The sequence below is a fragment of the Calidris pugnax genome, unplaced genomic scaffold, assembly GCF_001431845.1.
Source record: "Calidris pugnax isolate Ruff unplaced genomic scaffold, ASM143184v1 scaffold39, whole genome shotgun sequence".
Taxonomy (NCBI): domain Eukaryota; kingdom Metazoa; phylum Chordata; class Aves; order Charadriiformes; family Scolopacidae; genus Calidris; species Calidris pugnax.
In genome coordinates this window covers 307,970-332,544 of record NW_015090828.1, presented here as the reverse complement: position 1 = coordinate 332,544, position 24,575 = coordinate 307,970, and the positions used below count along the sequence as shown (strand labels likewise).

Sequence of the window (24,575 nt, the reverse complement as noted above, 5' to 3'; positions counted from 1 at the left end):
CGGGTTTTGGCAGTCTGACTCTCTTGTTTCTGAAATCACAGACTTTAATGGAAACATAAAGTTGATACACAAAACAACATCTGAAAACAGCTAAACTGGATCGTAAGTGACAGGAGCAAGCTTTGGTAGAATTGGATTATTTAGAATAACCGTCACAACGCTAACAACGAGTCACTCGGGATTTACATCCCAACATTTGTAGTAAACAGAAAGTTATCTTTAACCATATTAGATTACAAATAAAGACAAAAGTAGTGCTGATCATTTACTCTTCCACACAGAACATGACCCACAGTCTGACCATTCTCCCAAATATCATCAGTGTTGTAAGCTCTGACCATTCTCCCAAATATCATCAGTGTTCTAAGCACAACATTTTTATATTTCATCTTAACAAATTCCGAGGAGATTTTCCTTGTATAGCTTCATTAACAGTAGAGTTTTAGACCTATTTTGCTGTGCAAGTGTTGTTTACGCATGACTTTGAAGTTAATAGAGTTATTTGGAGTTCTGGCATGGCAGTGTCCTGTGCATGGCAGTGTATCCAATTTGGAGCTGAGAGGAGGACTCCGACTCACTGAACATGACTGCAAACAAAACCTCTTTACTTGAATTCAATCTAAAAATGCTGTACAGTCTATTTTGAACTCAGAAGAGGAATTATGATTGCACAAGATTGTACTTTTTAACATTAGTAAGATGTAGGTGATCAAAAGTAAATTGTGTGAGATGAACACTCTTGATTGCCATACAGCTTATCTTGTATCAAATTTCTCTCCATTGTGCTAAAGGTAAGAGAAGTTAAGACTAATAAAACAAACTCTCTTCTCATTAAGACAAGACAATACATTTTACAAGACTTCAAATGTTGAATCTCAAGTCCTCTACTGAGTTACTTAATGTTTGCTTCCAACCCAAGATACAGGCTTTGGTAGCGCCAACACCATTGTAACACCTCTCATTTGACAGTGAGCTCAGTAATTTGGGAGCCGGTTCCCCCCTCCCTTCCATATATTGTTTGTGCTTCCTGCTTAGATCAAGTGGTCGTATGCTAACAGCCTCTATAAAAGTAGCAGTTCAAGTACATTTTCCCATCCAAGAAAGCTGTAACGCAGGATGGTTAGTCTAAAAAACAGTGACAATAAAGTGTGAGGCCATTCGCAGTAAGAAGTTGCCAAATGGAACCATTTGCAAAATGGCAATCTAGAAAGAAGTACTGGAACTACAACTCTTATCCAGCTTGATATGTTTTCTGAAAGGGGAAATCACCAATTATAGTCTTCAGCATGAATACCACACTTTAGAAACTACCAATAAAAGGGTTTGCCAATTTAAAAGTTAGTTGTTGATTGTACAAAGAATGAGCCAATGGACTTTCCATTCTTTGCATCTTTGTTCCCCTCAGGAATCCATTACCTTTCACAAAGAAAATTTTAGCTATCAAACTTGTCCATAAATTTTGCCGCTGAGTGTGAAACCATCCAGTTAGCATATACACTATCATTTGCATATCTTGAAAACACAGAGTTAGTGCCATCGAATCTTGTGAGTGGAACGGGGCTCTCCTCAGGCCAGTTCGGGTATGACATGCCTAAAAATGAAAACAGATAATTTTTTCTGCACTGAAGAACCATAACTTCATGTGCAGACAGTAAGGCCCTTGGCAAAACTCCCTTCAGTATTTCAAGCCAGTCCACTGGATTTTGTCCCAAATCAATTCATATAAATGATGTTTCGAAGTCCCTGAAGCACAAATTCAGATGTAGGCAAAAACCCTGAAAAAATAAAGTGCTTACTTGATAAAAAATGTGTGCGCGCACGCACATGTGCATAATAAAAAACTAGTAATTTTTCTTCTGATGAGCCTCCAACTTTCCGTAATTTTCTTTTTTAACAATCATGTAGCAATATATTGCTTTGCAAGAGGAAGTTCTTGCTGTACAGGAAGTGCTCCAAGAATTAATAAACCTATTTGGGACAGGATCCAAGTCCATTCTAATGACTGAGAGTATTTCCATTTACTTAAACGGGCACCTTTCCTTTGGCTTCAGTGAGGTTTTGGGGACACTCTCACACCCTCACCCGGGTTCCCCGCTTAATTTTAGGAAATCCCAGGAGCACAACTGAGTAAAGTCCAACAGAGTCCTGAGCACTCTTGTCTCAATTCAGCATTTAAACGTGTATTTCAGGCATGTAATTATTCAGATTGAGTCCAGTAACTGCTTCTCAGTTGAGGCACAAGTGATCACCAAGACGGAAGCAGAGTGCTTAGCACCATGTTGATCCAGCTGCACAAGCAGAGAACCAAACCAGGGTCAAGATTTTCAAAAACAGAAATCTGATTTTCTTGCTTATTAAGCATTCAGCATCTGCCATTGACCTCGGTGGCAACTTTTTCTGTTACTGCATTCTTTTAACAATCTGCCACTAAGTGCCCCAAAGTGAACGTGAGTTGGGGGAACCTATTAAAGAAAATGATAGCTAGGGTATAGATCAAAAATAGACCCAAAGCCATGTTGTAATGGCAACTTTTAAGCTAAAAGATCCAACTTTTCAAAATTCATACTGCTTGAAGAATGAAAAAAATATCTGTGATGTTAGTAAATATCTAAAACCATGTAAAATATTTAATCAGGAGACAAAATGTAGGAGTTTTGGCAAGAACCATTTTTACTGTCCATCTCACCATCACAATATGAAAGCATATGTTCTCTTTAAAAACACTTGCTACATCATTCAATCAAGGTTTAGTACTGACATTTTCATAATAAATCAAAGGACGTGAAAACAGCTGAGTGTATTTTCAAAATGCCCATTGTTAAGTCAATTTTCAAAGAACTTTACATGTTGATTTACTCTGTATATAATACTTATATACAGTATTTCTACCTTCTGTATATAATACTCTGGTTTCATTCTATGATACATTAAATAGACATTTCAGCTTATGGATCCAGAAAGCATTAACAGCAGCTGAAATTTAGAAATCCATCTTGACAAATGAAAAATGTTGCAGATGGGTCCTATCATTGAGCTATGGCAAGAAAACAGTTTTTTTTATTAAAAAAAAAAAGTCTATTGCTTAAATTAGAGGTGCAGAATCTAACATACTTTAAACGTTCCTAGCCTCCCCCAACAGGATAGTTGAATTAGATACTCATTAGCATTTTATATTTCCCCTGAGAATACTTCCCTGATCTTTTTTTTTTTCTTTTACTGTATGATATCTAGTCATTTTACTTATTTTCACATCCTTTTAAAAACGTTTGTTTTAAACACAGCTGCAAAATGACTAAAGGATGATCCTGATGCAAACTTTGACATTTACCAAAAGAAAAAACAAACAAACAAAAAAACCCAAAAGAAGCTTCCAAGCAAATTTTGATTGGCTTCATTCAGACAAGAAACACTGTAATGGGGTTACAGAGTCTGAGAACAGTGCAGAAGAAAAATCATATTTTTTTTTTTTGTGTTGCTAGAATCTAGTAAATGCATGTGAAATTCTACCATAGAGTTTGTTTTCAATCCATGTGGAAGGGAGGGTTCGAGGGAGGGGAGCATTATTACAGTCCACGAGTGGTGTCTCCTCTTCTGAGAGCCCATCATCATAAAGTAAGGAATCGGAAGGTGTGGAAGCCGCAAGATCTAAGTAGTCCTAAGAAGTGGAGACAAAAAAGGCTGGGTTAACATCGACAGCAGTGTTGCTGGTGAGGTATAAAGGCTAAAGGTGCATCTGGTTTCTTGAAAACGAGTAACTACAGACCCCACTGCATTTGTCCTTTGATAGAACCTCTGGCACCTGAGTGGCCTCTCCCTTCCTGCAGCTGTAGCGTCTTTGGAAGTATCTGATTTGCCAGAACACGAGATGTGCTACAGACATATTAATACTTCCCTTAATTCTGCACCCCAGTAAAATAACCAAGAAGTTTAAGGGCTGTGCTAACTGATTGGTTTGACCTTCAGTTTCTGTTATGCCTGATACATATGTATGCCTGAAATATATATGTAGATGCCTATGCACGCTTAAAGGAGAAGGTACTTGGATCTTCTCATCATTTTACAAAAACTATTACATAATCATGTATAAAATTAGCTGCATAAATATTGCCAAATAAAGCTTTATCTGCTTTTTTTCTACAACTAATTATTTAGGACAACCATAAGAATTCGTAAGTTTTCATCTATGCTGTTGAGTTGCTTTGATGTAAAAAAAAACAAATATGAAGCCAACTTATCTAAAATATATTTTTTTCCTTTCAAAATGGCTTTTCCTTTGGAAATTTACTGAAATTAAACTTTTAAAAGGTAAATTTATCCAATTATAAACTGAAAAATCTTCAGAATTTTTCTTCAGAAAGCCAAGAAGAAAAATTACTAATTTGTTGAGCTCCATTTTGGATTGGCTTTGGTTTGAACTATGATGAAGACTTCAGAAAATCTGCCAGCCTCCGTATTACAAGTCTGTCACTGGACATGCAGATCATTTACATACTGATTCTCAGCAGCTCTAAGTTAGTGGCTGATGAGTCAGAGTGATTTAATGGACAGCCTACACCTTTCACTTTGTCATTTTTAACTTAGAACTTATCTTTACATTCACATTCTGAATAAAATTGTTCCCAGTTGTTTATTAGTCCTTTTTGTACCCAATGCAAATGCTACCACATTCTCAAATCTGATAATGGTCACTGTATTTCCTCTGTTTTTCATTTGTAACTGCCCCCCTTCCCATTACTAGTAGATTTTTCAAAAAAATATATTATAGATTTATATGCAAGTAGGTATGTATACATTTTATAAATATATGCAATTTCGAATTATTTTTAGACCTCAGCATCCATTAATTCAAGGAATCTATACAAAATTATAATAGTTCTAAAGTAACTTGGGACGGTGGAATCATACAGCTTTTGTATCTCCATTGCTATCATTATATAACTAAATCGGATTAGTTCTAGGCTTCCTAGGGTTAGTTATTCAGGAGTGCAATTTAGGAGTAACTTTTCACAGTAATTTTTTAATTTTTTTTTTTTTTTTAATTTAAGGAAGCTAGACAGATAACACATCTGCATTTAGGGTTGAAATCACCAACGCCACTATATGAAGTAATACTGCTTTCAAAAATCTAAATGCATTTGGAAGAAACTAGATATTTAAATGTTGCAAAATTTGATGAAAAGTAAGTTACTTCTCTTTTATAAAAAAAATAATTACTTTTGTATATTGAAACTCAGATGATCACAAAACCTTTCTAAAAACTCACGCTTTCCCACACTTACCCTACTTTTCACCATCATCTTCTCTAGTTCCTTGCTGATCTCAGCAAATGTTGGTCTTTTATCGGGTTCTTGCTTCCAACAGCGCAACATCAGGTTGTACCTGTGACCCGCCGCAAAGTGAAAAAAAAAAAATAAATTGTTAGAAGTGGGTCATGCTTCTGCCCAAACAATTTATCGCACTGAAGTTGAACTGTGGCATGAAGGCCATCTACAAGTACATCAATCTTTGTTGTGTGTTGTGTTGAACATTGCCTTGAATCAACAACTGACATTCACAAGAACGGCCGTTTATTTTCATGAGTATTTATGAGTGTAAATGATGATGCACTTGGCTGTCCTTGAAGGACTGTAGTCTTAGGTTTCTTTCATCATGTTCACTTTCCCAAAGGCCCACCCCATGTGTAGGCAGCATGCCAGATTTCTAATTGATTTTGTTTGCATATGACGTTGAAGAAATTTGTGTATCATCACTGATGTACATCTCTCAACATGTTAACTCTGCTGTTAAAACAGAAAATAGAATTTTGTTCTTCATTTGTTTAAATTCTGAAAGGTTTGTATAACTTTGAAGAAAAGTGAAGCCTAACCTAAGACTACTTGCAGAAACTAACATTGAATTTTGTTCTTCATTTGTTTAAATTCTGATTTGAAGAAAAGTGAAGCCTAACCTAAGAGTACTTGCACAAACTAACATTCTTTTGATTACTTCCATTATTTTTGTTTTGATTATGACTATTACTATTCTATCTTTGACTGCCTTCTATAGCGTACAGCATGGAAATGAAAGGCAGTAGAATTAAAGCTTTCTAGTTGAGTGACCATCAGACAGACATTGGCCACGTTATGGATGTGTAACTCTCTGACCTGTGCCGTTCATGGTAGTTTGCTAGCTCAAGTGTTTTCAGGTTTAAGTAATCTAGTCACAAAAGTGCTCTAATTGTGGTAATAGTAGGCTACAAGAACTACAGCAAGCTATTGAAAAGCACTGCATTTTCTTTCCATCATCCATGATCTCTCTCTTACTCGAGTGTAGTAAGAAATTTAAGAAAAAAGGTCCTTAAAATGGGCTCTCAAAGGCTGTCAGAAAAATTTCTGAGTAAGACAGAAAAAATCTAAAGCAGTCAGAAAACCATTATGTGGCTTGAATAAAAAAAGAAAGTCAGACATAGTCAGCTTGCCTAACATAATAATTATCAATGATATAACGTATGTTTGAGGAATGAAGTCTTATTCCCTGTTGAGATGAAACAGAAAAAAAATAAATTAAATATGAAGTATTTGCTAGAAGATGTTGCCAGCAACTCTTGTAAACTTTTACCCTGCCCTAAATTCAGAAACCCTTAATATTTTTTCTCTGTATATGGTATTAAAAAATTAAATTATATTATTTATAATGTATTTTCTCAGCCCAGATGTTGCCAAAGCATCCATCATATTGAAAAATCAATCAAAATACATGTCATTGTGATTATAGCCTGGTAACTTCCTAAAAAAACCTGACCATGACCAGATTTGGAGGCTGAACATAAAATCATTCCTCATCTCCAAGTGCCATGGAAGAACCACAGAGAGAAGATATTTCACATTGAGAGTATTTTAATAAATCAGCCAATAAAACATGAACTGTCTCCAGATAGAAAAGAAATTGCCATGGGCTTATCAAGTCACAGAAAATTTGTCTAGTTCTAGAGTATAGATTCTGGGTCAGGGTCTCCTTTCTACGTAATGCCAGGGCAACAAATAGATAATGACTGTGGATGGAACATCTATCTCATTTGCAGAAAAGTACTGAAACTTTTTTTTTAATATTTCAGCTACCACTTCATTTTATGAAACTCTTCTTCTCCCCTCAACCTCAAAATTTATGAATATTCAAACTTTTAACTGTTTGGCAAGTGTTTTATTCAATATCCTACAAATAGTTTGGATGTAGCCGCAAGCATTCTGTTGCCAATTCTTTTCCCGTGCTTTACTGTTCACTGATTTCATTACATTCTTTTGAGCGTTACATATTTTGATTACACCTCTGAGATATACAGAATAGTATTTATGTGGTATTTATTTAAAGTTTTTTTTTTTTTAAATGTATTTATACAAGAGATGTTCTATGAATCTAATCGGATCAAGAGCTACTTACATTTCTTCACTGCAGTTTTCTGGTCTCTCCATTCTATAGCCTGTTTTTAGGAGGTTAAAGAGTCTTTCAGGAGCAATACCTGGGTAGGGATTGCCTCCCAAAGTTACAATCTCCCATAGCAGAACTCCAAATGACCACCTGAAAATGAAAAAATGAGCTTTTAGAGTGGTAGGTTTCAAGAGCTGAGTGTGGCGTTTGTCCATCAAATCTCTTTCCAGTGTTTTGAGAACCCAACCAAATTCAAGACGTTGCTGAGCCAGAGAGGCCATACAGATGCACACAGGGAATCCTTGTTCCCAAATACCGTTCATTAAAAAGATTAGCAACTAAGACAGTAGAGACAAGGGGTACATCTCTTTTATCCATTGACAAAAGCTAACTGTAACCTGGGAAGGCCCATCTTCTCTAGAGAGCAGAAAGAACAAGTCCTTCCCATGGTGACCCAGCCCAAAGGCTTGTTCCTCTTCTGTACAGTGCTCCTGGAGGTGCCCCCTTTTTCCTTTGGCTACAGAGGGAGTGTAACCTCCCTAACTAGCCTTTGTAGTCCTACTCAGAAAGAATTGTCTAAATTTACACAGGCTCGTTCAACCAGTTACCAAGGGACTGGTTTGCTGCCTTGACTGGTTGTGGTTCTTTATATGTACAATGTGTTTATTTCAATCATAAGCAACACCTTTGATTTCAGCTTGTCTGTTGGGCCGTTTCAGCAATTCAGGACTTAATTTTCTTCTCAGAGGTGATGAAAGAAGAGGAAAGAATTTATTCTGGAAATGCCAAATCCTAAAATATAGTTTAACATAGAACAGAATAAACTGTTTTCTGAAATGAACATCAGAAATGGTGACTTTTTTAACCTACTTTCTTGACGAGCTCAAACAAAAAGACCTTGCTCAATGAGTTGGAAATATTTAGAGGGATTAAATTAGCCCATTTTTGGAGGGCAGGTCAGGAGAAGAGAAGCAAAAATGTTTTTCTTTCCTTAGTGGAAAGCTTTTTTTGAGACACAAAGAAGCTACAAATTACTCTGAATCTGCTCAACTGACAGAACTGCCAAAATTTGGATGTTCAAAATGAAGGAAACCAGCCAACACTGCTTCACTCAAAGGGGATACTCAATGGAATGTATCTGGAAAAAAATCACATACAATTTAGGACAAATGTTAGCTTTTGTGCTCTCATCATGGGGCTATTTCTGTGAAACCTCCACTTTTAAGAAGATTTTAGGAAGTGTTACACACCTAACGCCAAACCAGACAGCAGTGTCTAACTCCCTTTGGAAGTTCCATCTCAAAATGTTAGTCACAAACCTCCCCTCCTGCCTGACTACATTCCACCTGTGCTTCTCACATTTTAAAGAACACTTGTAACCTCAGAAGTTCAGCAATAAAACTTCCAAAATGGGCAGAGAAGCCACAGTGAGTCTCAGGCAGTCCTCAGCGGTGCGCTGCCGGTTTGCTCCCTGATGCCATTCATTGAATTAATTTTTAATCACTCTGCACATTCTTGAAAGCTAATGAATATTTATAGCATTTTCATATACTTTATTAATATACCTCTTCGTACCCTTTCTGAAGCCAATTATGCTGTGCCATCAGGTTATAATTCTTTCCATGATTAATTCAAATAAACTTCTTAGTGTGGCAGGTTTTATTTTTAAAATCCACCACTTCTGCTTAAGAGGAATTTATAGAATATAGGAGGAGGGATCAGATGAATAATTTCTTAATTAAAGTTGTTTAGTAAATGGGCATATTAGAATAGAATGCTGTAGAATGCTGCAGTGCTTTCAAATCATTATACAAATTAAGTACTATGGGAGGAGAAATGGGAGATGAAAAATTTCCCATTGTGCTATGTTTATAGCCGAATAAAAATGTGAACAGAAAAAGCCAGGAAAGAAAAATATGTCAAGAGGAAGACAGTAGGCTAGCTTTCCACTGATGTCAGCGACCTCTGAAGCAAAAAGGGGTTTTGTAAATGCTGGCAAGTGGTACTGCTATTAAGAACTGCTAACCACTAACTATACAGAAAGGCTTTAGAAGGAAGAGGCTGGAAAACAGAAAGAAACACAGAGTATCAGAAAAAGAGAACACATGGTTGTTGAGTATGGTGACCTAAAATATAACTACATCACCACAAACAACAAAGAATATTCATAAAATAATATTTTCAGTGAGGGTAATGATCTAAAATAAGAATAAATACTGCAAAGAAGTACTTCATTTATCAGTTTGCTGCTGTTGGAATGGCATTTGTGGAACCTAGTGCTGGAGAGGATTTGCTTTGCAATTGTCCTTGTGTGTCTCAGTACGGTTCTGCAGGGACTTGGCTAAATTAGGAGCTGCTTATAACACTCTTCGATTGCTTCATGTATAATGACATGAATAGTGAAGGTGACCTCATCAGCGAGTCAAAGGCACCGTGTAAGCGTGGAAAATAGTTGGACCTTTTATGCCATTGCATTGAAGTGGACCTACATAGCACAGTGCAGCACACTGTTAAGAGTACCTGATGCATCTCCAAGAAAGCTGGTAAATCAGCGTGGCTTGACATGGAGATACTAATCCAGGTCTGGGAAGCAGCAAAGCTACACAGCACGGCCGTGCTGTCCAGGGCTCTGATGCCAGCTGGGCAATCTCTGCCTCATGTTGTATTGCACGTATAAGAGATGGGCTCCAGGGCTTAATAGCAGCCCATCAGGAAAACAAACAGGGAGGAATGGTGTTGGATCCAGAAGATCAATCAACAATCAAAGAAAAGGCAGCTATACGACAACACAATCTGTTCTGGCCCCAAAGCACAGTGGCAAATCTGTTTTGCAGAAAATGAAGAAATTAAAAATATGCTAAGAAGTTTTTAAAAGAATTTCAGCAATTATCTGGGAAAAGTCATTGCAGAGGAGCAGGTCAGCATGATGGATACTCTGAGGAGGATCAAAAGAGACCCAGAAAAACTTTAAGGCAGATCTGTGTTAAAGTGACAATTCTCCCAAAAATTACCCCAGGTTTTTTTCTTGTCTTACTCCAAGTGCAACAAAGTAAATGAAAATAGTTTGGAAATTCATTTTCTAAGGAATTTCCAAGGCAAGTAAAATATTTAATTTTACTAAAACTGCTCTGACCCGCAGAGAGAAGTGTAAAAAGTGAATGTAAATAATTTTAGAAGTACAAATCAAGAGGTTCCTGCTTGCACATAATGCTATTGTCAAAGTGTTTGCCCCTAAAGTGAAACATCATTGAGACTGATATATTTTACTGCATTTGAGTTTAATGAAAACATTACTTCAATCAGCTCCTCTTTTCAAGGGCAACTTGGAAAGTATCAAAATGCTACCTAGCAGAAAATCAGGCATAAGTACCGCTGCTTTTGCAGTCCCTTAGAGGTTTTTCTCCTAAATAAATAGTACTTAGTTTTACAGTGTCTGCCTGGTGACTAGTCACAAGCATCATTCATCCCAGGCAGAAAGCAATGAAAGTATCTGATCCTGAGTTAAATGTATACAAACAGTCCTCTGCCTGGCTCCTGGCCCATCAGATGTGAGAACAGCATAGCTGTAGTAGCTTTGCCACCTTATCATCACAGGTGGGGAAAGAGCATATCCATCTTCAAGATCTCTGCTTCCCTAATCACGCAAAGGATCTTGCATCTTGGCACTGGAACTGGTCTATTCCTCTAACATCTGAGCTGGCTGTCATTCAAATTAATTGGGAGTTTTGTCATTGATTTCAACAGGAGTGAGGCCAGGCATTAAGCTCTTCTTCCCCCCCTCCATCTCTCATCTGCCAGAAAGTGTTACAGACAAGTGAGGAACAGGAGCTGGGAAGTTCAGGTTCGACCATTATATTTAGCAAAGACTAATAATTTGTGTCTATATATTCAAAGGCAACCATGTCACATGAACAGATCCAACCCTTGCTGATTTCAACAGGAATTATGTACCTAAATACCTCTGATAATCTTTCTTTCAGATTTAATTCAACGGCAAAAATCTTACGTATCACTGCCAGCTGATGGTGTTACCCAGGCTGTGTTCTTCGTGTCTCTCTGTAAGAGTAACAGCTTTGGTGCTGTGTACCTTGTTGTCCTTCCCCTCTCATCTCCCATGAGCAAACCATAAAGAATGCAAGAATTTAGACTTACACATCACTTTGCGTTGTATAGATATGATCAAACAGGGACTCTATGGCCATCCATTTAACAGGTATCCGACCCTAGGAGGGAAAAAAGCAACATGCAATTACTGATCAGAAAATTAAGTTTCCAAGTAGAAAACCAAGGTATTTTATCTTCAAAACTGTAATAGATACTCTATCCATACTCTAATATTTTCCAATGCACTGAATGACAAGCATTGTCTTTTCATATGAAAAACAGTGAGGAGAGCAATTGTAAGAGTTTTTAGAATCACTCATTCATTTCACTGCACACACTTCAGTAATCTAATTATGGACAATAAAGTGGTGTGGTTTTTTTCCAGATGGGCACCAGTTTAAGTCAGATAAACTCAACTCTCCTCTTAACAAAGACCTTCATCTAAAGCGTTCTGTTCTTCAAACATGAATGCCTGTCTTCTAGCAGGATACACCTCATTGCTGTTGGGAAATGTGCAAATGCAAAAATTATGGGGAAATAAAAGAAGAAGAGCTATCCATTTATGTCAGTGGTGATGCATAAGTGGAAGCACCTAGATGCTAAGATAGCTTTGGTTTCAAACTGTACCTGGACAGTCATATTTGGTGACTGGTTACTAAATTGAATCTACAAGTTGCTACTTTCCACTGGCAGAAATTCCCTGACAAACTCTGAGAAATCTGCCCCAGATACTGATGAAAATCTAGCTTTGCAAAATTTCCAAGATGTTTCATAACCTTCACAATATCACTAGCATTCATATGCCTTACTTCTTGTTCTCATGAAATTCATATATATATATATATATATGCATGCAACAACTGTTTCAGCAGGCTTTAAAACTTATCCTTCTCTTCCTCTTGACTTTTTTCTTTTCCCCATTTCCCTATGCAAGCAGACAGATGCTTGTTAGGCTCCGAAGAATACTACAGCAATGAGTGTCTCAGAAGAGAAAATATCCATTCAGTACATCTACACACCGCCAAATTAAATGAAACTGCCTTTATGCAAATGCACCATTCCTAAAATACAGAGCAACTGGTGTAGATCACTGTAAAACACACACATCAGAAGATAGCTAAATGAATGTGGCAAAGCCCTTTTACACATGATCATGTCTTCCAAAAGGTGGGGTTTTTTTCTTCACAACTTAGGTGTGGATCACTGTAAAACACAGACATCAGAAGATAGCTAAATGAACGTGGCAATGCCCTTTTACACATGATCATGTCTTCCAAAAGGTGGTTTTTTTTTTTCTTCACAACTTTTGACTTACGAAACATTCACACAAACTGGCCTAAAAAACCAGGGAAAGCTAAACTGAAAATTCACAGTAGTTATGGAAATCTTCTCATACAAATCTAAAATTTTCACATGCAAAAAACTTCTGTTGGCAACTCTTCCATATTAAGTCATAGAGGGACCTGAACCAACCCTGCTCATCTCAGAAAGTCAACAGAAAGCAGTGTTACCAACATCACAGTCTGGCCTGGGACTGACTTGTAAAAGTTCTGCTGATGTCAGTGACAGGTGGACGCAAACAGGCAGAAAGCAAGATTTGGCCTGCTGTATTTGACAGTATTTTTTACAAGAGTAAGTAAATGACAAGCCTTAACTCATCTTCTGAGTCTCAGAGTTATAGTGCTCAAGTGCTTCTTTTCAGGAAAGCGGTGATGTGGCTCAACAACTCGTCTTTCCATCAAATTCCCTTTGCACAGTCCAACAGGTGACACGTTACCCTATGCTGAATCCTGCCACGAGCACTGCGAGCAGACAGAGCTGTATCTACACACCTGACAATAATTTACTGTGGCAGGCAAAACAGAACTGCTTTCAATAACCTCTGGCAGGTAGCAGTAGCTCCTAATCTACCCCAGCCTGTGATGTACCATTTTGATTAAGATTTGCTATCTTTCATACATTTGAAAGTATTTGTAGGAGGGCTTTGCTTCAAGTCTTCTGCATAGATGTGCTAATTCCTGAAATTAGGATCTTTATAGAAATTGTCTGCATTTTTTTCAGCTCCTTGGGATTTTTATGTTTTTTTTTATATTTTTAATTATAAATAGGAAAAGAGACAGAAAAATGATGGGGTTTTTTGTTTGTGTTTTCAAGCAGCGTGATGAGGAACTGGATAAGTGAGAGGGCCCACCTCCTTTAAAAATTGGCTGCCCTCTGCCTGTAAAAAGGTTAAGAATTAAAAGCTCCTGCAATGAAAAAATGTGTCATTCTTCTGTATATACATTAACAAAAGACATGCTATTTTTAAGCATCCTGTGTGTACTCGCTAGCCTTAAGAAAAATAAATAGTTTATTACAGACTATTTGGCATATTGCTTTTAAAAAAGAGCAGATCTCACCCTACTCTTTACGTGTTGCCCTGCAACTTTTCACAGGATCACAGGAGCCCCTGGGGTGGGCAGGGACCTCACCCCTCTGCTCAGAGGGGGCTCAGCCACGGCAGGTTTCTTGAGACCATTTCCAGCCAGGTTTTAAATATCTCCAGAGACAGAGATTCTCTGGGCAGCCTGATCCAGTGTTTGATCACTGTTACAGTAAAATGGTTTTTTCTTTCCTTTAAATGGAATTTCTCGCATTTAAAATAGTGCCCATTGCCTCTTGTCCTGTCACTGGGCCACACTGAGAAGAGCCTGGCTCTGTTGGCTTTATTCCCTCCCACTGGGTATTTATACACATCAATGATACCCTCCTGAGCCCTCTCTTCTCCAGGATAAACAAACCCAGCTCTTTCAGCCTCTCCTTGCATGTCAAATGCTCCAAGACCTTAGTCATCATAGTGGTCCTTCTATGGTTATTAACTTTTACATATAAGAATAAATCAATTCTGTTGACAAGTCAAAAAAAAAAAGAGGTGGAGGAAGTAATGATGACTTAAGTATTATGCTTTGCTTTTTCTTTTTTTACATATATATATTATTGTTCCACTAATTAAGCTCATAATTTTGCTTTATCTTCATTTTTATTTCTTATAAAATAGAGAATTATTCAAAGTTAATAAAAAATAGCTATTATCTTTTTCTTCTGTGCTCAAGTCCTGCAGTATAAAGTCCTTCTTTTGATTAGGTAGTAATTCCCACTACTGTTTTTAATATGCACTGTACCTTACTCCTCTTGACATAGGAATCTTCTTCGTACACATCACGGGAGAGGCCAAAATCAGAAATCTTCATTTTGCGCCCTTCTGCCACCAATACATTTCTGGCTGCTAAGTCACGATGGACAAGCTTTTGGAAGAAACCAACAATAGTGTTTAGTCTTCTTGTGGAGGAACCAACTGCTGACACGTCCACATATCCCAAGGACATCCACTATTCCACTGCCCTACCTTCATTTCTGCAAGGTACTGCATTCCCCGTGATATCTGCCATGCAAATGAGATCAGATCTCCCATTGTTAAGGCTCTCTCATCAGGGTTATCCAAATAACTTGAATTTCTATTGCCATCACTACCCACGTAGCTGGGTCCTACTTTTCGACTTTCCCTGAGAAAACTGCGCAAGGAGCCATATTTAGCATATTCCACAATTAAATATAGTGGGCCTGAAATAAACAAACACACCGTTAAGTAAACAATTAATAGATAACCATTTCAGTTTATTTTAAAAGTAAAGTCTATTCTAATCAACACGTTGTTTTGAACAGTCAGAGGCTCCAGATACCTCTGGTCTTTATATAAAAGGCACTGAACAGCCATGGAATCACAGAATATTTTTAGCTTTAATCCTCTATGCAAAGTGAGTGAGTTTCAGCCTAAGTCAAAGCAGAATTCAGGCTCTTATTACATTCCCTCATCTAGATAATTTGCGACTAAGAGGCAACCTTCTTACATACCAGATCTGTGAAACAGGCCAAGTTAGAGAAACTTTAAAAAAATATTTAAAATCAAAATACTTTCCTGGAGTGTGTGACACTGAGCTTACAAATCATCTGCTAACTCCAGTGTTGTATTTAAGGTGCCTTTTCAGAGCACTTAGAAACATTCTGACATTTCAATCCATTAGTTTCTCCCCCACATTACCCACATGAATAATATCCACTCAGTGCTTTAATGCTAAATACATTTGTCTGCTATATCAAAGCTCTCCCACCCCATACGCTAATGAATTAACTTGATCGTTATTAAAAGCCTGTGACTCAGAAACAATTCACTTCCTTTGGGATGAAAAAATGCATTGTACTGAAAAAAAATATATATCCCCCCCACTGGTTCATTACTAAGACTCAGAGATGACTCAGCCCCGAATGATATTCTCTGTCTACAATTAAAAGTACCACTTGCAACAGAACTGGGTTGCTGAAGGTTGCAACAAGCAAACTGTGAGTTTAGGCTGCTTAATTACAGATGCAAAAAGAAGAGGATGTTGCAATGCAACTTCATTTAACATGAACAGAAATTATTCAGATCAATTCCTATGCACAGCAATAAAAATTTGCTTCATTGGCAATTTATAATACATGTGTCTGAAAATTTTTCCTCTTTGAAATAGAGCTTTCCATGAGTGAGGGTTTTAGCAAGTCTTTCACAAGAGGGAGACAATAGTTTTGTGACAGAGGAGAATCATGTATCAATCTAACTATCCAGCTACATTTTAACAAAAGGATCTGTAGTTGTCTTTTTTGTTTGGGTTTTTTTCTTATTGTTTTTTTTGGGTTTTTTTTTTTTTTTCCCCAAAGGGAGATTTCACTCCGTGGCTCAAGCCTCAAAGCATTGTTTTAGTATGAATAATAACAACAATAATGAAAACCCCATTAAACTTTAAATATAACCCATATTTGAAAAGACTTTCTGAGTGTCAACATAACATAAAAACATACACTGATTGGAAGAGAACTGGTTAAGAGATTTGTTAAATATAAATAGCTTCTTAATCAAAATGCGTATTGAAGAAAGCCACAGGAAGAATGCTTAGTTACACTGAATTAGCATTTCCCCTTCCCTTCAAACATTGCTTTTCTTATGGGTCCCCTCAATTTTTCAGCTAGCAGCAAATTTAAAAGGTCCTCAGCAATTATTAAGCAGTGGTCCAAACCCATCAACAAACTGCCCTTTATTTCCTTGCTTGACGTTTTCATCTTAATAATGAGTTTCTACTACTTACCATCTTGACTGCAGGCTCCATAAAGTTTGATGACATGGGGATGGTTCACCTGTTTCAAAAGGTTGAACTCTGAAAGTAGATCTCGCAGCTCGCTCTGGGAAGCATTTTCTGCAGAAAGTGTCCAAACACACAGCTGTGGTTAGGAAAGCATTACTTGAGAGTTCTCTACATTTGTCTGAAGTATGAAATCAACCGTTTCTCCTGGAATTAGCAAGAGGTTGGAAAATTCCATACTTCCCTGCAGGAGAGAAATTTCCCCATCTCCACATTCATATCAGAACCAAGTGAATGATTTTGCTGCCGTTCTGGCTCGGTAACCTGCTACAACCCTCACTCTGCCCTGGTACAAATGACTACAGAATGAGTAGGTCAGCCAAGAATCAGGACCAGAGACTGCAAAGTCTTAAAGATACCACAAAATATTACAGACCTTTTCTAGTGTTATAAAGCAATGTTTTAGGATGAACCATTGCAATCGAACCTTCAGAAGCATATGAAAGCTAAGATTTTATGTTGATCAAACAAAAAAGACTCGTTTGGTTAACTCCCATGACATAGCCCTCCTCCTCCTCAATGCATTTTCTGACGGAATAAAAATTCACTAATCTACTGTCTTACACTTGTAGCACACAACCAGGTTTAGAGTTTGGAAGCTAAATGTACAGTTGAGATTGATTTTACTGGGAGACACACATGCAGACTTCGCTGAGGTCACTGGGAATCGCATGACAATATAGAGTCCCTAGAGGCTCTCTTAGCCTTTCAAGCATTTTGTTTTTGCAGAATTCTTCTGACTGACAAACTTCCTCTGAACGCACTGAGGCTTGAAGGAGATCTTTAGTCATAAAGACACCATAGGTCAGAGATAACCCTTTTTCTGCCTCATTCTTAATCTCTCTGACACATGGAACCTCCTTGGACAGTTCCTACAGAGTGTTATTACTGGGCAGTTTGACAAGTATGCGGTCATGCTATCTCCTCTTCAAATCCATTCAGGGCTTACAACAAATAGTTTTCAAATCATTTTAGACCCAGATGCGAACGTACCTTTCAGCATTTTCACTGCCACAGTGGTATAGCCAGCTCTTCCCTTGAGTCGGAACGCTGTTGCCTTAACGACCTTTCCAAATTCTCCTTCTCCAAGAGTCTTGCCCAGAACCAGGTTCTTCCGAGGGAATTCCCACTTTGGATCTTCCTGCAGGAAAGAAAAGGAACCCTATATGATGAAGCAAGAAAAGGAGTGGCTAGCTGCCCCCAAAGCATTAATGTTCAACAGGAGAACGTTCTTTGGGAATAGGTACACTTGTTTGTACAATGTTTGCTTGCTCTTTCAGTGCATTCCTATAAAAGCTTTTGAATCTCTAGGCATTTTGAAAGTGTTTTTCCATTACCTTGAAATCACCTAATTCAAAACAGGCTGTACAAGTACTTATGGATAATAGATTATATTTACAGGTCTGGGAAGTCGGATACAAATGAAACATGAAGTGATACAGGATTCACTATGAATATGTGACCTTGGACTTCACAGAGAAGTAAATCAGTTTTACTCATGGAATAAGGCTTTCCCTTAAGAGTTCATCAGAGACAACAAACCTCCTCTGATGAAATTAATGTTATTAAGCCTTTACAGTTGCAAGATTATGACAGATGTACAAACCAGACAAGAAATTAAAGCAAATGGAGCACAAGGTCTGTGAAGACCTCAACATCTAACATCCAAATAGATTTGATGTTGCCACATCATATAAAATGGCACTGTTTCTCTACGTGTCGGTCCATGAAGACGCAGCAGCTGGCAGGCGTCCTAGAGTATGTGATTCAACAGAAAAAACTAGATTAAAGGCACAATAGTGTGACTGGGAAAAAATCCTTAAAATGTGGGTAAAACTTAACTCCAGCTGACACCCACAGTCTGTTTTGTTTTAAGCTCACCCTTATTGTGATACTATGGCTTATCACAGAGATTACAAACCTACTAATTATTAGGATTTGATTGGACAAAGTAAAACCACAGCACCGTCAAATGCAGAGTTACGTTTAGAACAAAATGTTTTTGTTTTAAGCTCACCCTTATTGTGATACCAGGGCTTATCACAGAGATTACAAATGTACTAATTATTAGTATTTGATTGGACAAGTAAAACCACAGCACTTGGCACTGTTTCTCTACGTGTCGGTCCATGAAGACGCAGCAGCTGGCAGGCGTCCTAGAGTATGTGATTCAACAGAAAAAACTAGATTAAAGGCACAATAGTGTGACTGGGAAAAAATCCTTAAAATGTGGGTAAAACTTAACTCCAGCTGACACCCACAGTCTGTTTTGTTTTAAGCTCACCCTTATTGTGATACTATGGCTTATCACAGAGATTACAAACCTACTAATTATTAGGATTTGATTGGACAAAGTAAAACCACAGCACCGTCAAATGCAGAGTTACGTTTAGAACAAAATGTTGACTCAAATTAGGCCTAAAATGTTACATATTATATTAAAACATAACAAAAATAGAAGAATATAGGGTTTATCCAACAACTCAAAGTATCTTCAGTTCCTTGCCCATACACACAATTTCTGTTTTAGTTATTTGAATTGGATATTTCTATGAATAGATTGCATTTTGATAACATTTTCTGCATGCGTAAACAACATTTAGGAATAAGATAGACATAGAAAAACTGTGTGCAAGATGACGTCTTACGTTTAGAACAAAATGTTGACTCAAATTAGGCCTAAAATGTTACATATTATATTAAAACATAACAAAAATAGAAGAATATAGGGTTTATCCAACAACTCAAAGTATCTTCAGTTCCTTGCCCATACACACAATTTCTGTTTTAGTTATTTGAATTGGATATTTCTATGAATAGATTGCATTTTGATAACATTTTCTGCATGCGTAAACAACATTTAGGAATAAGATAGACATAGAAAAACTGTGTGCAAGATGACGTCAGGCTTACTGGTATCTTAAAGGTGTCTACAGACACCTGGTTCTCCATGGAATCTAAAGAAGGCCGGCGGACGTTAGAGGAGGAATAACTGATGGGGTAGGACTGGGCTGGGCGCCGGAACGTCATTTCTGCCGAGGCAATAGGTGGCTTTGGAGAATTCTTGTGGTAACGATGGATGAAATAGGAGGAAAGCAGCACGGAGATGAGGAAGGACAGCAGCACTCCCCCTGCTATCACAGTCTTGCACATCTCATCACATAGTTGCTCTGTGGACCAAAAGGAGCTTTTTAGAACTATCTTCAACTTTTTAGAGTATAAGGAGACTTATAATATTTCTGGCTTTGTATTTAACAGAATAATTATTTCTAAAAATATTGCCTAATGCTGCAATGGCTTCTGAAGTAATATGCACTTTTTCCTCCCTATTTACTACTTCCCCTTTTGCAGAAGCACTTTTAGTGTCTTACTTTGGAAACTAAGTTTCTTGAAGCCTTACGTGCCCCTAGACAGCATTCCTAGGGAGTTGCTTCTGGAAGAGAGATCCAAAATACAGTCCTTGCGCTGTTGTTCACCAGATAATCCTGACTTCAGATACACAGATAACTATGCTACATCTACAGACTGTACCCCAGCAATAAGCAGAGTAAGGAGACTTATAATATTTCTGGCTTTGTATTTAACAGAATAATTATTTCTAAAAATATTGCCTAATGCTGCAATGGCTTCTGAAGTAATATGCACTTTTTCCTCCCTATTTACTACTTCCCCTTTTGCAGAAGCACTTTTAGTGTCTTACTTTGGAAACTAAGTTTCTTGAAGCCTTACGTGCCCCTAGACAGCATTCCTAGGGAGTTGCTTCTGGAAGAGAGATCCAAAATACAGTCCTTGCGCTGTTGTTCACCAGATAATCCTGACTTCAGATACACAGGTAACTTTGCTACATCTGCAAACTGTACCCCAGAAATAAGTGGAACTTGCGCTGTTGTTCACCAGATAATCCTGACTTCAGATACACAGATAACTATGCTACATCTACAGACTGTACCCCAGCAATAAGCAGAGAACAGCACAATATCTTTCTAGAATTAAAAAAAAAAAAAAGGGCAAAAGAGAAGCATTATGCTTCCTCTTTATTCGTATGTCTTCAGATAATTTACTCAAAATAGTAAATTGAGAGATATTCCAAACAATTCAGTTTTAAACAAGGCTGAATCTGAAAGGAGGTTGTAGCAAAGTAGGGGCCAGTCTCGTTTCCAAAGTAACAGGCTACAGAACAAAACAAAATGGCACCAAGTGACACCAGGGAAGATTCAATCTGAAAGGAGGTTGTAGCAAAGTAGGGGTCAGTCTCGTTTCCAAAGTAACAGGCGATAGAACAAAACAAAATGGCCCCAAGTGACACCAGGGAAGGTATAGGATGGAAGGTTGTAGCAAAGTAGGGGCCAGTCTCGTTTCCAAAGTAACAGGCTACAGAACAAAACAAAATGGCACCAAGTGACACCAGGGAAGATTCAGGATGGATGTTAGGAAAAATTTCTTCACCGAAAGGGTTATCAAGCATTGGAACAGGCTGCCCAGGGAAGTGGTTGAGTCACCATCCCTGGAGGTATTTAAAAGATGGGTAGATGTGGCGCTGAGGGATATGGTTTAGTGGTGGTTTTGGCAGTGTTGGGCTGATGGTTGGACTTGATGATCTTATGGGTCCCTTCCAACCTAGATGATTCTATGATCCTAAAGATGCACAATATTCATGTTATATTATTTGCAACAGTAAAAATGTTTTTTTGTTTTTGCTTTTTTTTTAATAGTTAGGCTGGTGGTTGGTTGGACTTGATGATCTTATGGGTCCCTTCCAACCTAGACAATTCTATGATCCTAAAGATGCACAATGTTTCATGTTATATTATTTGCAATAGTAAAAATGTTTTTTTGTTTTTTGTTGTTTGCTTTTTTTAATAAGATGCACAATATTCATGTTATATTATTTGCAACAGTAAAAATGTTTTTTTGTTTTTGCTTTTTTTTTAATAAAAAAAAAAACAAGAAAACAAACAATCAAACAGTATTTAACCCTCATCAATCTTTTTCAAACAACTGTGTAGAGCTTTTCTGTTTAAACAAAGGTCAATGAAAAAAAGTAATCCATTCCTCATCCTAACACAATGGGGGCTGGCTGTCTCTGACATTCTGAAGCTGAGATTTTCAGAAATGATAGCAGTTGTTTTTCTAATTCTCCTAGCTATCTTTGCAGATATCAGGTAAGTTTCACTGAAATGCAAATGCTGCTGGAAATCAAAGGACAACCAACCTGTTTGTCATGTAGTAATGGGTAAAAAAGAATCTTTAGCCAAGGACAGAAATAATGCTCCTCTGGAGGTTTTCCAGCTCCATAGTAGGAGTTAAGGTGCCAGTTCTTAATTAGTTTTATATTTGCAGTCTCTGACCAAAGATACAGCTTATTAACCAAGTTTAGATCCTTGTATATATACAGGTGGTAGATGCAAAGAGAGGAAAAGATTAATACAAAAACAGCAGATAGTGTTTAGACTTACCCTTGATATCATCTTTCTCACAGTAACAGTTCTGTCTTGGGAAGCAGTAACAAATCCCGTGTCCTGACTTAATTCCAAGATTGCCAGTGCCTTTCCCATGACCACCAATAATGTTTCCACCTAATCAAATACAGACACAAGCTAAGATTCTCACATACAGTAAAAGGAAAAAAAAAAAATAAGGCTCAGAGTTATCCATGGGTTTATGCTTGTGTGCATCTGAAATTTAACAGGGCAGCACAATGCCATGATAAAGACAGGGATTCCTGAGAATTCAGGGAGAGTCTAAATTCTGGAATTTCTGAGATCCTGCAAGAAGAGGACCTTGCACTGCTTTAACACTAACCCTGACTAGCAGCTATTCCCATTATAGAAGACTCTGGATTAAAATTTATCTATAATAAAAGTCTAATAGTTCTCTTTGCATTGCACAGTTGGGATACTTTCCTAATTTCATGTATCCCTTAAAACCCTATATAGAATCTTATTATTTAATGCCAAACATCTACCTCGTATGATCATATAATGACTGTCCTGATTCAGTTTCCTCAAAGCATTATGATTCTGTATCAGTGAGCTCATCTTACATTTTAAAATACCTTCTCTTGTCTACTTATTTTAGTTTCTCTCCACCATTGTCTTGACTTTTTTTTTTTTTTTTACACACGAGATGATGTACGGTCCAGTGGTACAGACCAGCGGTCTACAAACTTCACTTCCGTTCCTGATTCTGATGCCAATTTCCTCTTACCTTGGAAAAGCCAGCATACTGTTCTAGATATCGTTTGTTCCATTGCCAAATGGAGATAACAGAACTTAATCGCATCTATAAAATGCCACAGGATAGTCTAGTGAAAGCACTAAGAGTAAGTGCCAAGTGTCAGTGATAAAAAAACAAATCTTTATCTAAAAATGCATTGTTTAATATTAGGGAAAAAGTGCAGCAACTCATACAGAAGTACTCTTGATTTCAAGCAGGAGTTCTTCATCCAGAGTAACTGCAATTCTCTTTTCAAGTAAACAACTTTTTTTTCCTGCACATATTATAAAAATGACCATTAGATGTAACATTTTTCACCTATACACTGCCTTTAATCACAAACAGCATCATACAGACAGAAACCAATCAAATTCTCCAAGTTTAGCTGCCTTTCAGAAAAATCACCTAAACCATAAAGGGATTCAACAGACAAGCAAGATGAAGTTATTTTCAAAATTGTCTTCTTTTTATTTCAACTCATTTTCCTCCATCCCATCTAAGTCAATAGGAGAGCGAATGACTGTTTCTTTTACATTTCTTCGGATGTATAACATGAATTGAGGAAGAGAATATTTTTGGCCACATAAAGGCAAACAGCCTTTTTTAGAAGTGAAACGGGGACTTGAGTATGTATTTATCTCTATCTACCTATGTTTGAGGATCTGGTAGAAGGGGGAAGCAGGGTTGAGCAGGTCCTATTCAAACTGTTCTTGAGCGAGGGATTAGAAGATTTTACAGAGCAGGGAAGGTTTTTACACAGCAAGGAGTACATTTTCACTGCAGGTGTACACTGGAAACGCAGAGATTCCTATATGCATTCCAGAGATCCAAAAATATATTTTTCACCAATGCATTTCTAGTAGGGAAATTCTACGAATTATTGATATTGTTTTGAATTGTATCGTGTTTCACATGCTCCCATTTTAATTCGTCAGCTTTTTATATTGCCCTGTGGTGGGAAAGAGCTTTCCCTGCTTCAGGATCATTTGGAAAAAGGAAAAGCTGTGGCCCTGTCCCACACACCATATAAAAACTACAGTCATTCAGAAAGTAAAAACACTGTTTTTTGGCCAAAACCAAAGATGGCATCCAACTACCAAAACAAAGACATGCAAAGCAAGGGAGAAGCCTAAGCACTATATTATTATTTTTTTCCATTATCAGAAAGCCAAAGTTCAGAGGAACCTACAAAGATCAATCATTTACAAATGTTTAGCCAGATTCACACACTACAACCAGCTCTGAAGCTGCTACTTACTAGAAGGAATGTTCTTGCTTAGAAGGCAGTTAGGTTGCCACAGCCACAGGACTGTTGTTTCAGCTGAGTGCCCTTGAGTGTCACATTCACAGTGTTAGTGTGAGAGAGCAATTTTGGGACTCAAGTACATAGCCATCATAATGATACATGATTTATAAAAATAAGTATTTTAGCAACTGTCTGTACTTAAAATAATATCCTTGATCTTAACGCATCTGGGGCTTTGTATTTATTGCTTGCCATTCCCAAAGAAATATCCCCTGCCAGCAAAAGCTGGTATAATGGTACTCCTGCACCTCTGAGCTCCCAAAACACACTCATTTCTTTGTCTGTAAATATACCGCTTTTGGGCACCAGCCCAGCTTCTGAATTGTGTCAAA

At 37.5% G+C, this 24,575-nt stretch overlaps 1 protein-coding gene across 1 annotated transcript in view; it reads right to left on the bottom strand.

Moving 5' to 3' along the window:
* Positions 1-338: 338 nt before the first annotated feature.
* The window catches only part of RET (ret proto-oncogene), an 87,275-nt gene continuing 63,038 nt past the window's right edge, over positions 339-24,575 (bottom strand). Inside the window, exons 10-20 of the mRNA XM_014940577.1 lie at positions 22,178-22,297; positions 19,635-19,891; positions 17,715-17,862; positions 16,668-16,775; positions 14,894-15,108; positions 14,670-14,792; positions 11,557-11,627; positions 7,417-7,554; positions 5,280-5,379; positions 3,508-3,655; positions 339-1,591 (exon numbers count right to left, since the gene is read on the bottom strand). Coding sequence (XP_014796063.1) covers positions 1,434-1,591; positions 3,508-3,655; positions 5,280-5,379; positions 7,417-7,554; positions 11,557-11,627; positions 14,670-14,792; positions 14,894-15,108; positions 16,668-16,775; positions 17,715-17,862; positions 19,635-19,891; positions 22,178-22,297 — 1,586 coding nt within the window. The 3' untranslated portion in view covers positions 339-1,433. The remainder of the gene's footprint in view (positions 1,592-3,507; positions 3,656-5,279; positions 5,380-7,416; positions 7,555-11,556; positions 11,628-14,669; positions 14,793-14,893; positions 15,109-16,667; positions 16,776-17,714; positions 17,863-19,634; positions 19,892-22,177; positions 22,298-24,575) is intronic.